Below are 14,960 nucleotides of genomic sequence, written 5' to 3' on the forward strand. Positions count from 1 at the left end.
ACCCCGTTTCAGGTGTGATTCTTCATCTGAAAATGCGATCCACATTGTTACTATGATGATTTTTGCAAGGCCCAACAAAGAGGGCAGTAATGGAAAGCCGACAAGGAAACAAAGAAAGCAGTCCTATTAACAGAGATTGTAACCAAGCAGCTCATGCCTTAGCTAAATCAAGTTCGAATCTTAATGATTCTTGCGGATGGATTAATGTATCAACCCGGTTGTACCGACTGAAGCCATCAATGTTAAATGAAATCCTTGATTATATAGTTAATGCTTTTTGATCCTTTATCTGCTTCCAGTTCGTGTGACTCAGGGTCGTCTTATGAGTTTGTAAGTATTTTTTGGCACCTCAATGACCTTTAAAGGGAAAGTAGTTCAAAGGAACAACTTTTTGATCCTTTATCTGCTTCCCGTTCGTGTGGCTCAGGGTCGTCTTATGAGTTTGTAACTATTTTTTGGCACCTCAATGACCTTTAAAGGGAAAGTAGTTCAAAGGAACAACCTGCAATAGTAAAAGTTATGGTTGGCTATTATTAAAAGGACTATCATTCATGAACACGAAATCCATTTGGAACAAACCAATATAACTTAAAGCAAAACATAACAGGACGAGAAAACCAAATATGATCCTAAACCCTAATATAAATGTAAAATACAAGAAATAACCCTACATCTATAAAATATTGCAATTCACCTCCATATATACAACAGAGTAACAAATTAAAACTTAAGCTGGATAATCCCTCCAAGTGAAGTAACCAGAAAGTCCATGTTACTCAAAGTTATAGATTATTCAAGATGATACTTTTACTAAAAGAAACACATTCAAGAAGATGTTTGTACAGGTGCTTGGTTGCTAGCTCATAATGAAAAAGCATTCATGAGCTGTTTTGCTCAGGCACAAGAGTCGGTTGAAAAAGGATATGTGTCCAACACATGCATCCAAAATTTCTAGTTTTTCTGCTACTCATCCATTTCAAGACATCAGAGATATATGCCTAACATGAGTAATTTAGGAAATAGGATAAACCAAAACTACTTCATATGCATTCGATATAATAACAGGATCTTTGAACATAAAAAGAAAACAACTAAGAGGTGTAAGTAATTTGAGAACCAACGAAGTCAGAAAGCTAACGTGTTGCTTGTATGTTCTTCTCTACTATTCAATGGAGAGGAAATGTTTAGGTTGATGTTCAAAGACTAGCATGTTTATGTTATCACGGAGAAACTGCCCACATAAATTTGGGAAATGAAAAGGAAACTTGGATTTCAATCCCTATTGCACATTATCATTGCTAAACTCACGGTAAAAGAAAGCCTAAGAAACATGATGTCTGAGTGTTGTAAGATATTTACCTCTTCAATCCTGCATTCTTGTTCCTTCATTGCAAACTTCTTGCTCTAGCTTCTGCTAGAATAAGACATTAAGATCATTTCCACCATAGTTGGTGAAAATAATGGACCTGTAACACCAGGGCAAACCCAACATATCAATAAGCCATCTATAAGCTCATAGAAACAATGACTATTAAGGAAGGAACTAAGTATTTTCTTTTGTAATATTATATATTGTGTATTATTGTATCCTTTTTTATCATTATAAAGGATTTAGGATATTCCAGATTAGTTAGGCTACAGAAATTAAGGTAGCTTCCAGTCTAAGTTGTTTAAAAAACAAAAGGAAATTGAATTAAAAATAGAAATAGGCTACAAAGATGGGAGTCCACATCCTGTGATAAGGAAAGTGAGTTCCAAAAAATCTTGCATTCATTTTATCTTAAATGTATACCTTAGCATAGTGCATCAAAGAGTCAAGCACATACACTGTTTAAACCTTATAATTAACTTGCCAAGCTTTAACGTCTTCCAAGATGAATGTTGTTTGAGTTCTCTGTAATCAAATATCACTAAATGTAGCCTTGCTTTTCATGCTAGCAGCACTAAAAATGGATGGCCAATCCGAGTGCTAGGAAGACGACTACCTTGTATGCAAGAGAAACTTGGGATAGGCCCAAATACACAAAGTTGCAGTAGGATCACTAAGTTTCTAAACCCTAAATTATGCTAAAACCAATAGGAATCCTTATTCAGTAAGGAAACAACCTAGTTTCACAGTAACTCTAATGGAACTAAATGCCAGTAAGCCGAACATCCTGAATTTTCTTAGAGCTAGTCAGTTTCAACATTAGTATTCCATATAATAGTAGTACGAATAAAAAATCAAACAATATAACTAAACTAATTCCAAGCTCAATAAACCAACAAGCATTCGCTTACAACAACTAGGGCTGTTTATTCGGTTAAAACCGAACCGAATTAATCATAACCGAATTAAATGAATTTTTTTTTCCTTTAACCGTTAATCGAACCAAATTTTTTTTCGAAAATATTAACCGAACCGAATAAATTTCGGTTAATTCGATTAATTTTCGAATTAACTGAAATTTTTTTAAAATTTTTTAATTTATATAAAAATTAAATGTTTTTAATTCAAAAAAAAGTTTATAATTAATTTAAATAATATATAATTATAAAATAAAAATTTCAGATAAATTTTTTAATTAATTAATATTGATTTATGTTTAAAAATTATTAGACCTTAAATTATTAATTAAGTTTTAAATGGTTTGGGCTTAGCTCATATATTATATAATATATTTAATAATTTTTAATTAAAAAAAACAGTTTACAATTAATTTAAATAATATATAATTATAAAATAAACATTTTATATAATTTTTTTAATTAATTAATATTAATTTAAGTTTAAAATTATTTGATCTTAAATTATTAATTGTGTTTTAAATTGTTTGGGCTGAACCTATATGTTATATATAAAATATTTAATATTTAAAATTTAATATAAGTTAATTCAGTTAATTAATTAAATTCGAACCGAATTAATCGTTAATCGAATTTTAAAAATTTTATTAACCGTTAACAGACCGAACTAATTCGATAATCGAACTGAATTAATCGAACTAATTTAATTCGATTAATTAACCGAATTAATTCGATTATTTGAACACCTATAACAACAACAATCAAAAAAGAAAATTATGAAACGTGAAAGCATCCAAATTAGCAGTCACAATAGCGAAATCCCTAACCTTGAAAATGCTTTCATCCATTAATCAATTCTAGCGGTTGCGCTCAGCAGGCAAGGGTCGATTAAACCCGCCTCTTCGATTCATATACTGCCTGGGCTGCCTCTTAGTGACAGCCCTAACTCCACTGACATCGGCTCCGGGTACATGTTTCCCTTTGGTGGAATCAAAACCAACTGGAATCCCAAACTTCTTCATCATCTCCATCTCATCCTCCTCTCCTGCATCCCCATTCTCATTATTAAGGTTTCCTTTCTTTTGCTGCTGCTCTTTAGCTATCTCGTCCACAAAATCCGACACTGCCTTTTGCCTATCCTTCTCCCTTTCCTCGCTTTGGTGGCGGTGACGTTTCCTAGGGGGCTCAGCTGATGGTGTTCGGTGCCGGTGCCGGGGATGACGGTGAGAGGACCGTTCCGGAGAGCGCGTACGAGAACGGGAGAGTGAACGGTACCGCTCACGGTCAGGGGAACGTGTAGAAGAGCGCGTGTGACGAGATCGGGTGCGCTCCGGAGTGCGAGATCTCTTGCTGCGCGTCCGTTCCCTTTCTCTGTCTCGCTCTCGGTCGCGGTCGTGAATATCTCTGTCGCGCCTGCGTTCTCTATCACGGTCTCGGTCCCTGTCGCGGCCTGACATTGCGAAGACTAGCGGTGGCAGACGGAAGAGATGGCGTACAGTGAGCTAAGGGAATAAAAAAAAGTTGAATTAAACATTTTATCTTTTTTTAATGGAACAAAATAATTTAGGGTAAACTACATATTTGACAATCTACCTATTACTTAGTTTCTGTTTAAATTATCTAGTTATTATTATTTTTAAAATTATACACACGTTACGTTTTGGTCACCTGCTACTAAAAAATTAACGGTGCTATTGACATATCATCATAAGATATGCCACATCAAAATTGGAAAATAATTAAAATAGTATCACATCAATATCACTGTTAAATTTTTAACATTGAATGACCAAAATGAAATCAAAACGTAATGAAATTTATTTAGAAATAATAATTAAATGACTAAAATATAAACTAAATAATAGGTGGATGATCAAATAGATAATTTACCCAATAATTTAAGTAGACTTTACTTCAATGGACTTTCTTCCTTTGTCATAAAATCAATATTTTTAAAACCGGACCGGACGTTAAACCGGTGAAAGTACTGGTTCACTAGTTCAACTGAGTTCAACCGCGGTTGAATCAGTTTATATAAAATAATATTTTTTAAAAACTTTTACATAATATTCAAAGTAATATTAATATATATATATATAACACTCTTTTTAAATTCACAATATTAAAAGGTATAAAAATATCACAAATCATAACATATATAAGTTAAATATCATAATATTAAATGAAACAAAATGATTCAAATCAACTACAACATAATATTTAAGGTCAATACCTAATGAAATTCATCAACAACTAAATAAAAAAAGTACATAATTGATACAAGAATCAATCATCATAATATTCATTGAAATTGATTCCCTCAAATTCCAAAATATTGGGAAAAACTTCTTTATTAGTTGAACTACCACCGCCATCACCACTTTGAACTTGAAAGTCCACAAAATCAAGATCTTCATCACCTAGCAATATGATAAATAAATACAAAGTTAAATTTAAATTCCCAAACAATACTTAACAATTAAAAGTAAAAGTATAAAACATATTAAATAATAAATATAATTATATAACTAAAATAAACAAGCAAAGATTAACCTTCATTGTTTTTTGATGATTGACCAACTAGAATTGCATTCTCATGATAAAGAAAATTATCAATCTCATCAATATCAAGCTCAGGAGGTGTTTCTTCTTCAGTTACCCAAAAATCAACATGATCAATAGATTCATAATCAATAGGATCATAACATGGCTTCTTGAGCAACCTAAAATTAAACATCACAATATCAAGAAAGAAGTTGATTAATGATTAATTGATTATGCTTAAAAGGATAAGGGAATGAAATAATATTTTAACATTATACCTATTTTTTAAACGCAAGTTATAAGTAACATAAACTAGATCATTTAGTCTTTGATGTTCTAGTCTATTTCTTCTCTTTGTATGGATGCGTTCAAAGACACTCCAATTTCTCTCACATCCAGAAGATGAAGAAGTTTGGCTAAGAAGGCGGATTGCCAACTTTTGCAAAATTGGAGCACTACCCCCAAACAACGCCCACCATTGATCTACAAGAAATAAATTTAATGATAAAAAGAAGTATAGAACACAAGTTATACATAACTATTTAAGCATAAAAATATAAATTATAAACTAAAAAATATAAAGTAATATTTACCGGGTCGAATTGTCTTTGTTACGATAAGAGCACTTTCTCGACCAAAGCTTCCTTGTCGTTCCCGGTACATATTCATCTCACTAATGCCTTTAGTTAAGTCATTACAAAAAGCTCTTTTTTCAAGTAAAGAAATGGTTGCACTCATAACTCTGTTCTTGCTACAAAATTTCTCATCATAGAAGAATGCATGATTTAAAAAGTAAGCTGCTGCATGAAGATTGAGTTTTAAATGTTTATCCCATCGAGCCTTAATAATATTTGTGTAAGGCTTATACAAAGCTCTTCTATTTCTAAACATCTCCTTTATAGCATTTTTGCCCTTTGCATGCCTTCATAAACATAACCAAGAGAAGGCTTTTCATCCCCATCTACAATTCTTAGTAAGCGAATGATAGGAGCCACAAGTTTCGCTATCAACAAACAATCATTCCAAAACTTTTGATCCAAAACAATATCACTAACAATTTTTCCTGCTGTAGTCTTTGATAATTTATGACTAGTGAAATGCTTGTCTACAACTAAAGCTTGCAAATCATGTTTGTGATCAAAAATATTTTTCAATGTAATAAAAGTAGTAGCAAAACGAGTCACTCCTGGACGTACAATTTCTTTCCAACCTTCTCTTTTTCTCATCTAAGATAAGAATACCATGTGATTATAGACAAATACTGTAATCTTGGAAGCCTTTGAGGCAAGGTCTGCAACATGAGGCATACTAGCAAAGTCCTTTAAAAGGATATTCAAACAATGAGCGGCACAAGGAGACCAAAAAATGGTATCACATTTCTCTTGTATCAATTTACCAGCAGCTACATAATTAGCTGCATTATTAGTCACTATATGGACAACATGTTCAGCTCCAACCCATTCAACCACTTCAAAAACCAAGCCGCATAATGTCTTAGAATCTTTTATGACATCTAATGCATCAACAGATTTCACAAATACTACACCTATAGTATAATAAATGAAAAAGTTTATCAAACATATATTAAGTATTCTTCATATGACAGTTAACAGCAAACTAAAAAATAGTGAACTAATAAGTAATAAACTAGAAAGTTGATCAAAGTTCTTTATCGTTGATCAGTCCATCCATTTGCCATAATTGTACATCCACTCTTAGCCCAATTTGCTCGATAACCTTCTACAACTAAGCAACACTCTCTCTTGCAATCTCCCAACAAGTTAACCCTTAATTCATGATAAGATGGGCCTTTAAAATCGGGATCAATAACATTGATTGCATCTAAAGCAGGTTGAAAGTATGGTGATAGTGTTGCATGAAATGGAATGCAGGCATCATAAAACCAATGAGAAATTGCCATCTTAACTTTGTGAATTGCTTGCGTGCTTGATAATACACTTTTAAACTTGGTTGTGATCCTGGAGTAGTCCTTGGAGCAAAATAAATACTAATTTCAACATTAGCTTTTCTTTTCAATGTGGCTTGCATCTTACTCTTCTTATCCATATTTGAGCTAGGTTGAACTTATTGTGCTTCCTCTTCAATATTTTGACCACCATATGCTTCATTTAGGTTACCATCACCACTCTTACTTTTTTTCTTTGATTACATCCAATAACTTAAGTATTTGGTTACGAACATCATGAGGAACTTTTTTGCCAGAACTTATATTACCTGGAACCCCCGCAAGATGTTGCTTCATTCTATTTATACCCCCTCCTTTACAAGGCTTACTACAATAAAGGCAAGTGTATACATAACTTTTTCCCTCTTTTTTAAATGAAATGTGATCCCACACAGGATCACTTTTCCCACGAGTTGTACTTAAGGATTCTGTGGATTGTTTCTCAGATGGAATATCATTACTATTTTGAGAAGCATTATCTTGTACAACATTCACACTTGGTAATTCCTACATGTAATAAACATAAACTGATTAGTGATTAATAATAAATAATTGAATAATTGAGAAATTCATATGCAATTATAAATATAACGAGAAACAAAATTTGTCATAGAGGAACAATCTCACTAGCACCAATTTCAATACCCACTGTTAGAGTCATGGAGAAGCACTATAAAAAGCACCAGACCACTGACGCTCAAGAAGGAATAAAAACTTAAACAGGGATGCATAAATCAAATTTCACAGGTTCTACAAGATGGAGTTTTGAATATTTCTTCAGTTGAACACTTAAGAAAGCATGATCTAAAAGTGTAGCTCAGTGACCAACTAACAAATAGTATATAAGTTGAACCAAAAACCATGACAATTGTGGAAATAGTCATTTCTAGATCTTACGTGAATAACACAATTTAACTGCAAAACTCTGGATGTAATCTGATTAAATTCAATGCCTTTGTTCTACTAAGAAAGGATCCAACTCACAAAGCTTTTTCATACCATTAGTTTAGATAATATAAGAATTAAATTTAAGTCACACAAACATAATTCCAATCGGAACTTCAAAACTCTAAGCATGTTCCAGTAGTCATTTAAATTTTAAACTTAAAGTTAAATATATCAACTCACAGAACTCAGAAATGCTGACCAGGAAGGCAAACTCAAAGCCGCATGACAAAACAACAACATTAAACAATCAAATGGCTTTGATCTATAAAAAATAAAAAATAAAAACCCAAGAGAAACAATCAACACGTGCCAAAATTCAAAATGCTTCCCTCCCCAGGTGACTCAATCCAGTTTACCGTCAAATCACAGAAGAAATGTCTAAAAAAACTTATAGACTTGTTTCAGCGATGAACCAAATCTACTGAATCAAGCAAACCCATAAAATTGATAAACTACAAACTCAAAGATTTAAATTCAATTAAAAGATGAATTAGAAATATAAAGAAATGGGTAGCTTAAACATTACCATCTTACGAGAATAAGGAACTGGAGCACAATAAAACGCCGGTGAAGGAGTGGTGTTGAAGGGAACCAAAGTGGAAAAGCCAAAAAGGGATAGGGTTCACTGCTTAAACATTTCGTGAAAGAAAAAGAAAAACTGAAAATCGCTTAACCCTGCAAAATCAGAAAATAAATATGGGTTGAAAAAATATAAAACGACGACATTTTGTTTAAATAAAAACAAACTCAAAACTGCTTGAACCGGTTGAACCGCCGGTTCACACCGGTTTTGTCGGTTATCAGCCGGTTCTACTGATTCTGTGCACAATTGGTTTTGCATGCTGACCGGACCGGACATGTAACCGGTTCCCGGTTCAACCGGTCGAACCGGCCGGTTCGGTCCGATTTTAATAACATTGCATAGAACAATTCTCTCTAACTTTAGGCTAAAGACATATTTTGTTAAAAAATAACAAACATCTATGATACATATCTAAGACACATATTTATACAAGTACAAATTAGGTCGGACAGAGATGATTTATATATATTAGTCTTATTTCCAATTACTTAAAAAATGTATGTTCAAAGATTATATTTAAATAGTTAAAAAAATTCATATCTATACAGTACGATATCTAAGAAGCTCACAATCAAACATGTTAATTTTTGAGTTACCAAAGACATTCATGAATTTAATCAGAACCACGTCAATACAATAGTAAGAGATAATATTGTCCATTCCGTATGAAGCCAAAGCCTAGTATATTGTTTCTTAACTAAATTCATATGCTTACTTCTTTTTAATAAACTAAACCATTATTAGAATATTTTCCCATAATCATTAACACAAGAAACTAAACACAAACCATATAAAGATCGTAAAATGAAAAGGTGAAAATTGATATAAAAAAAACTCAAACAATAGGTAACTACAAACATATCTTACTCGTACGACAAACGAACCACAATAAAGAATTTAACTAAAAAAAATCAATAAACACAAATCCGTGTCAAACATTATGAAAAAAATTATGTATGAACGAAAACTGTATATTTAAACGAAAACTGCATATTCGAATCCAATTGAGATGATTTTGTAACCGTTTATATGGTTTTGTTTCTTTGATTTCACAATTACATTGAGATAACTACGCGAGAGACCCCCAATTATGATCCTATTTTAAATTGGTCCATACATTTTAAAACATTATGTATAGATCCCCAAATTATGATATATTTTAAATTAGTCCCTAAACATTAAACCATTTTGTATCAATCATCAACATCATTTCATTTTAACCATTCTGTTTACGTGCACCAAAAAGAAAGCACCATACCAATTGTTGCACCAAATGCACTTCAATGGAAAATAAAGAAAACAACCGGTCATGTAATTATGACAATTGGGCTAAAACTCTAAAAACTTGTTTTCAAAGACTTGATCACGGCAGGCTAAATGCAACCAACTATCAATACACAATAGGCAGTATTCTTTTCCTTAAAGCTAGAATGTGATACAAATAGGTAATGGATTCTCGGTAAGCATGCAATTTACAAGTGAAAATTCCTAGAATCTAATTACTTTAACATTACAGATTCAGAATAAATCCTTAATTTAGTTATACAGAAATCTGAATACACAATATCAGGCTCTCCACAATTTACTAGCTAGCTTACTGCCGCACTTAATCCGAAAATGCAGACATGAACCTTAGGCTTCCTAAGTTATACCCCCTGAAAATCAAGACAATCGGAATTACAGAAAACTATAAACAGCATGAAAACTGCAAAGATCCGGTATCAAACACTTCTTTTTGCTGCAAGATTAACTTTTTATTTCATGTTTTCTTGAAAAATTATCACCCGTAATTGTCATCGAATATGTATTACTTGATTTAAGATTCCAATTCTTCAAAGCTTTAGCTTTAATGAAAAAATTTAAACGGTGACTCGGTAATTCAGATGTCAATCTAGCATACCTCAGCTGGTGATGGAATCATGGATTCCCTGTTCAAATTTAAATGGTGACCTTAGTTCTTCCATCATTACACAAACAATTAAAAACAATTTTTTTATTGGAAAAGACAACAAGAAGATCACTACCTTGGTCTGTCTGACTTAGGAAGATGTTTGGACATAATGGATTCCTGCAATTAAACCCCATGTCACATTTATATCTATCTTAAAAATTATAACGGAAAAGATGAATAATTATGTATACATGTTAAATTAAACATTAACATATATATAAAGAAGAATTATCATGTTTCAATGAATAAAAGGACCAAAAAATTGCTTAACTGAGATCCTTGCAAATTCTGTCACAAGTTTACTTAGATATGTAGGACAAGAAATGCAGAATGCTTGATTGTTAATCTAGGAAGACATGATCACACTATGCAACTAATACACAAAATAACTCGTTAACACAGTGTTTTCTGATTGGCAAAACATGGCTACCTGTTCCTGGATTATGCTCCTCGCTTCAACAAGTTGAGCTTCAAGCTCAAGCTCCCTCTCTGTTGCTTCAGAAGTGACTTCTGCACCTTTTTGTGCATCCTGTAATTGAACCATTCGCTCCTTGAAATAAAAAGAATGAAAAAGAATTGTCAACACTTCCATCTTATTAGAGTCGATAAATGTGTAACCCAATTTAACAGAGAGAATACTTTTACAGAAGCCATCTTAGTGCGAAGACTTTCTTCTATTTGATCCCTAGCCATGTGAAAAGGAAGACCAAAGACATCCTGTAAACAATAACCTAAACAGCTTAGAAGCAGTACTTAATGCACTGGTAATCAGTAGCAATTTTCCATCATTTAAGTCATACCGTCCGCCCACCCAATGGAGATTGCGATGGATCATTTTCATGTCTATCGGTAACGGGCAAAGATTGCTTCGTCATCCCATTTGGAGCATTAAAGAAATCACGCATATCTACCTGTAACCAAAGCTGCCGTCAGAATTCATGGGTACAAACTAAATGAGGAAAACTGAATACTGGGTGCCAGAAACAAGAAACAATTTTTAAAGGTTAATTCAAATACCATACAAAAGATTATGCAATATTGGATAAAGGATATCTATAACCCCTTATGAAATTGCTATGATCCTTACAAGAATAATGATGTTACAGGGAAATGATAATTAAGACGGTTGCAGTAACATTATTTTCTTGGGATGTTTTAAGAAGATATAATACCCAACTCCTATATGAGTGACTACAGAAGCAATACTAGATCAAGGCTTGCCGATAAAATAGCATCATGATACTCTGGGTAGAGTTGAACCACCAGCATAGAATATCACCAATATATTCAAAAGGGCAGCACTCATTATTAAAATCATTGACCAACCAACCAACCAACCCTCTCATGTTTCTTCCATTCTTTTATGTTCCTTATGCTGCATACTTCCTAATTATCCATGTCCTTTCTAGATGCATCACATTAGTCTTCCCGGAGATAATATTATTTCATAAATTAATCTTCCATGCAAAGAGCCTCAAAAAATGACAATAAGCTCAACGCTTTCACCAAAAACAGGGAAAAGGAGAAAGAACTTCTGCCAGTGAGCTAACAGAAGCATCAAACTACTAAGATAACAAAGCACATATTTGCATAATTGTATTATTACTAAAAAAATGACAATAAGCTCAACGCTTTCACCAAAAACAGGAAAAAGGAGAGAGAACTTCTGTCAGTGTGCTAACATCAAACTACTAAGATAACAAAGCATGTATTTGCATAATTGTATTATCACTCTTAAACAGGTATTAACAGTTGTATAGGGCAAGTATGCTGCAGTGAGACATCTAAAATGATTTCACATCATTTGCAATAAAAAAAAAGGAAAAAAAGAAAAGAAAAAAAAAGTGAATTCAGTTTCATATGCCAAGCTATGAATCAAACCTTAAACAGATTTAATCTTTCCATGCTACAAAAGATAAGAAAAGTTATATAGCATATGGGGAAATATGGTTACTTTCCTGCATAATCCCACTGTTCTGTACAGCCAAATCTGATTAACTGAATGCAAAAAGGATAAAATAGAGCAACCATGACAATAGGAGACTGAATGTATTGAGCATATACCTGCATTGATCGCAGTAATGCTCTTAAATCGGAATTTTCCGCCTTCAGTTCTTGATTTTTTGCCTCATAAGCATCCACCTGGTAAATGACAAATTGTTAAACATAATCTAATGGATGTCATAAGAGTCATAATCAACAATCACCCTACATACAATCTTTTTATAGAAATCGTTGTCTGCTTTCTTCCCATTCCAAGTCCCACGTTGCCGCCCTTCTTTCTGTTTGCAAGTATCATAAAATTTGTTAAAGCATTAAACTTAGATTCACTTTAAGAGGTACAACTGGAACCAGCTCAATTAATACCTGAAGCAAATTCATTATTTCCATCCCTGATCTTGATTCCTTCTTTTTTTCCATTAAGACTTGGTTCAGTCTCTCCTGCAACAGAAAAAATCAGTATATTTTTTGCTTATGTTTATTAGTTTCTCTAAAATGAACAATAAATAAATAGCCAAATAAGATCCTACCTGCAACTTTATGTACTCCTTTTCCTTTTTCTTCATTTCATGTACCTGTTGAGTTCTCACTTGCTTTTGTTGTATCAACTAAAAATAATAAGAGATGATTCTATATTGAAATAAAAACAGAACGCTCCAAACAAGTGGAATATGCCTAACCTGATTACCAATCACCATCCTCTGAAATTCATCTCGTTCTTGCTGTAGCTTCTCAATCTGTGCCTTAAAAGCTGCTGAAGTTTTGGCTTCCTAAATCATACAGCACTATCATAAATTACTAAATTTAAATATGAATTAAAGCTAACTCAATTTGGCATCCTAAATCATAAAGCATTACTATAAATAAAATGTAATAAATAAGGATACAAATGAAAAGTCTCAAACCGTTCTAGTAATTGTTGCTATCTCTCTATCTTTCACTTGCAATTGTGCCTCAAGCCTCTCAACTTTTGCCTCTAATCTTGAGATATCTGATAATAATCTACATGAAAAGGGAAATGAATAATAATCTAATGCTATATTGGGGAACATGAACTTGAAAGTTCAGAATTGGATTTCACTGACTATATACATTGTGAAAATGAAATGCATACATTATTACATTTATATAAATTAGTTAATATTTGATACGATTATATTTTTAAAATGTATAAAAACATGAATTTCATATTCACACAGACACACAAATAGGTATTTCAAATTCACTCCTGATAAACATCTAACAAATCCATACATTTAGGGAAAAAATGAAATAAGCACGGATGTTATATTTACAGGTATTTCATCACATAACTTACACTACTTTGAAATCAGAGTTTATCTTTTGAAATCCAATTCCCAAATGCAACCTAAAAGAAATCATTAAATTCTGTACAGACATACAAAAAACCAGCACATAAAGACGTACCAAAGTTTATGAAGAGTATAACAGTTTCCATAAAAAAAATAAACCAGGATCAGGGGGGGAAACGCACCAATCTAAATCTCAAAATCAAGCCACACCAAAGTTTATAAGATTTCAGTTCATGAAAAGAAGTGAAGTATCATAAATGAAAGGCAAGCAACTGAGAGGCAGAAAAAATTACCAAATTCGAAATATTGAAAAGCAAATTGCAATTAAAATAAAATAAAAAAATTACCGTTGCCTTTGCTCATTAGCAGACTCTCTAAAATCAATGTCGCGCTGCCTCTGCTGCAACAATGAATATATACAATTGCAAGTCCTCGCAATCGAAACCTATCAATCACATAAAAAATAAAACAAAATCCTTAACTTTCGATCTCTAATTTTTTTTTTAAAAAAATGTAAATTGAGGAAAAGAAAAAGAGGAACACACTGGATCATCGGCAAAGAGATCGAGAGAAGCGGGAAATCCAAAAGTAACGAGTGTCTGGTTCAAGTACTTTGTACAGTGGTCCAAGTTTCCAGCATCCGCAAATGTATGCTCTCTGAAACACAACAGCACACAGAAAACACATTATTCGTAAAATGAAAAGAAAAATTTATAGAAAGGGAGAAGTTTTGGTAACTGACCGATAGAGAAGGGGAATTGAGAAGGCGGCTGTGAGAAAAGAAAAAAGAGAACGGTTTAAGCGACAAACAAAAAAGAAAGAGAGGGAAATCGAGAGTACAGAAGATTTATATCCTTACAGCTCCACCAAAGTCTGCATCAGTTGATGGCATTGCGAGAAAATGATAGCCCTTTGTCCGAGGAAGAAGATAGATCTAAAAACTGGAATCAGCGGTGCGCAATTTTGAAAATTGAATCACTTCAAAACTGGATTTCCTGTTTTCTTTTTAACTTTTTCCGGTAAAAGACGGAATAAATAAAGCTTAATACGGAAATAAGTGATTAAAGAGTTTTTCATTAAAATAAGCGTTTAAAATTTTTTCTAAGTTACCCATCTTATATCTAGATTTTTAAAAAAATATTATTTAAAAATATAATTTTTTGAAAAAATCTTTACGTGTCATGTGTTACGTATCATTTAACACTTTTTTTTAACAATAAATACTTAAAAGTGTAAACAATGAAATTTTATGCATCTATTTTTAATAAAAAATTCTTTAGACATTAAAAATTAATTTTGAGTATAGTTTAGAATATTATTTTTATATTAAGCCAATAAACAATGTTTACTAGACCCGATTCGGATCAA

At 32.4% G+C, this 14,960-nt stretch overlaps 2 protein-coding genes across 2 annotated transcripts; both read right to left on the reverse strand.

The window, feature by feature from the left end:
• Window positions 1–1,752: 1,752 nt before the first annotated feature.
• LOC120172628 (U4/U6.U5 small nuclear ribonucleoprotein 27 kDa protein-like) lies at window positions 1,753–3,758 on the reverse strand. Its single transcript, XM_039180040.1, has 2 exons — window positions 3,113–3,758; window positions 1,753–1,985 (listed from the first exon to the last, which is right to left on the reverse strand). The coding sequence occupies exon 1, from the start codon at window positions 3,741–3,743 to the stop codon at window positions 3,144–3,146; it is 600 nt and encodes a 199-aa protein (XP_039035971.1). The 5' UTR covers window positions 3,744–3,758; the 3' UTR covers window positions 1,753–1,985; window positions 3,113–3,143.
• A 5,897-nt stretch (window positions 3,759–9,655) lies between these two features.
• Window positions 9,656–14,561, reverse strand: LOC120172627 (afadin- and alpha-actinin-binding protein-like). Its single transcript, XM_039180039.1, has 16 exons — window positions 14,452–14,561; window positions 14,335–14,362; window positions 14,138–14,250; window positions 13,940–14,037; window positions 13,185–13,281; window positions 12,960–13,049; window positions 12,810–12,872; window positions 12,646–12,720; window positions 12,495–12,560; window positions 12,343–12,420; window positions 11,079–11,189; window positions 10,918–10,995; window positions 10,709–10,828; window positions 10,352–10,395; window positions 10,228–10,255; window positions 9,656–9,982 (listed from the first exon to the last, which is right to left on the reverse strand). The coding sequence occupies exons 1-16, from the start codon at window positions 14,482–14,484 to the stop codon at window positions 9,974–9,976; spliced, it is 1,131 nt and encodes a 376-aa protein (XP_039035970.1). The 5' UTR covers window positions 14,485–14,561; the 3' UTR covers window positions 9,656–9,973.
• Between the last annotated feature and the right edge of the window lie 399 nt (window positions 14,562–14,960).

Source organism: Hibiscus syriacus, unplaced genomic scaffold, assembly GCF_006381635.1.
Source record: "Hibiscus syriacus cultivar Baekdansim isolate YM2019G1 unplaced genomic scaffold, ASM638163v2 tig00111876_pilon, whole genome shotgun sequence".
In the NCBI taxonomy this organism is placed as follows: Eukaryota; Viridiplantae; Streptophyta; class Magnoliopsida; order Malvales; family Malvaceae; genus Hibiscus; species Hibiscus syriacus.

Coding starts and splice junctions, on each gene's coding strand:
- LOC120172628 (XM_039180040.1), bottom strand. CDS start 3,743: ATGTCAGGCCGCGACAGGGACCGAGACCGTGATAGAGAACGCAGGCGC.
- LOC120172627 (XM_039180039.1), bottom strand. CDS start 14,484: ATGCCATCAACTGATGCAGACTTTGGTGGAGCT. Junction 10,996..11,078: donor CTCCATTGGGTGGGCGGACG/GTATGACTTAAA, acceptor TATTGTTTACAG/GATGTCTTTGGTCTTCCTTT. Junction 10,256..10,351: donor CCTAAGTCAGACAGACCAAG/GTAGTGATCTTC, acceptor AAATTTGAACAG/GGAATCCATGATTCCATCAC.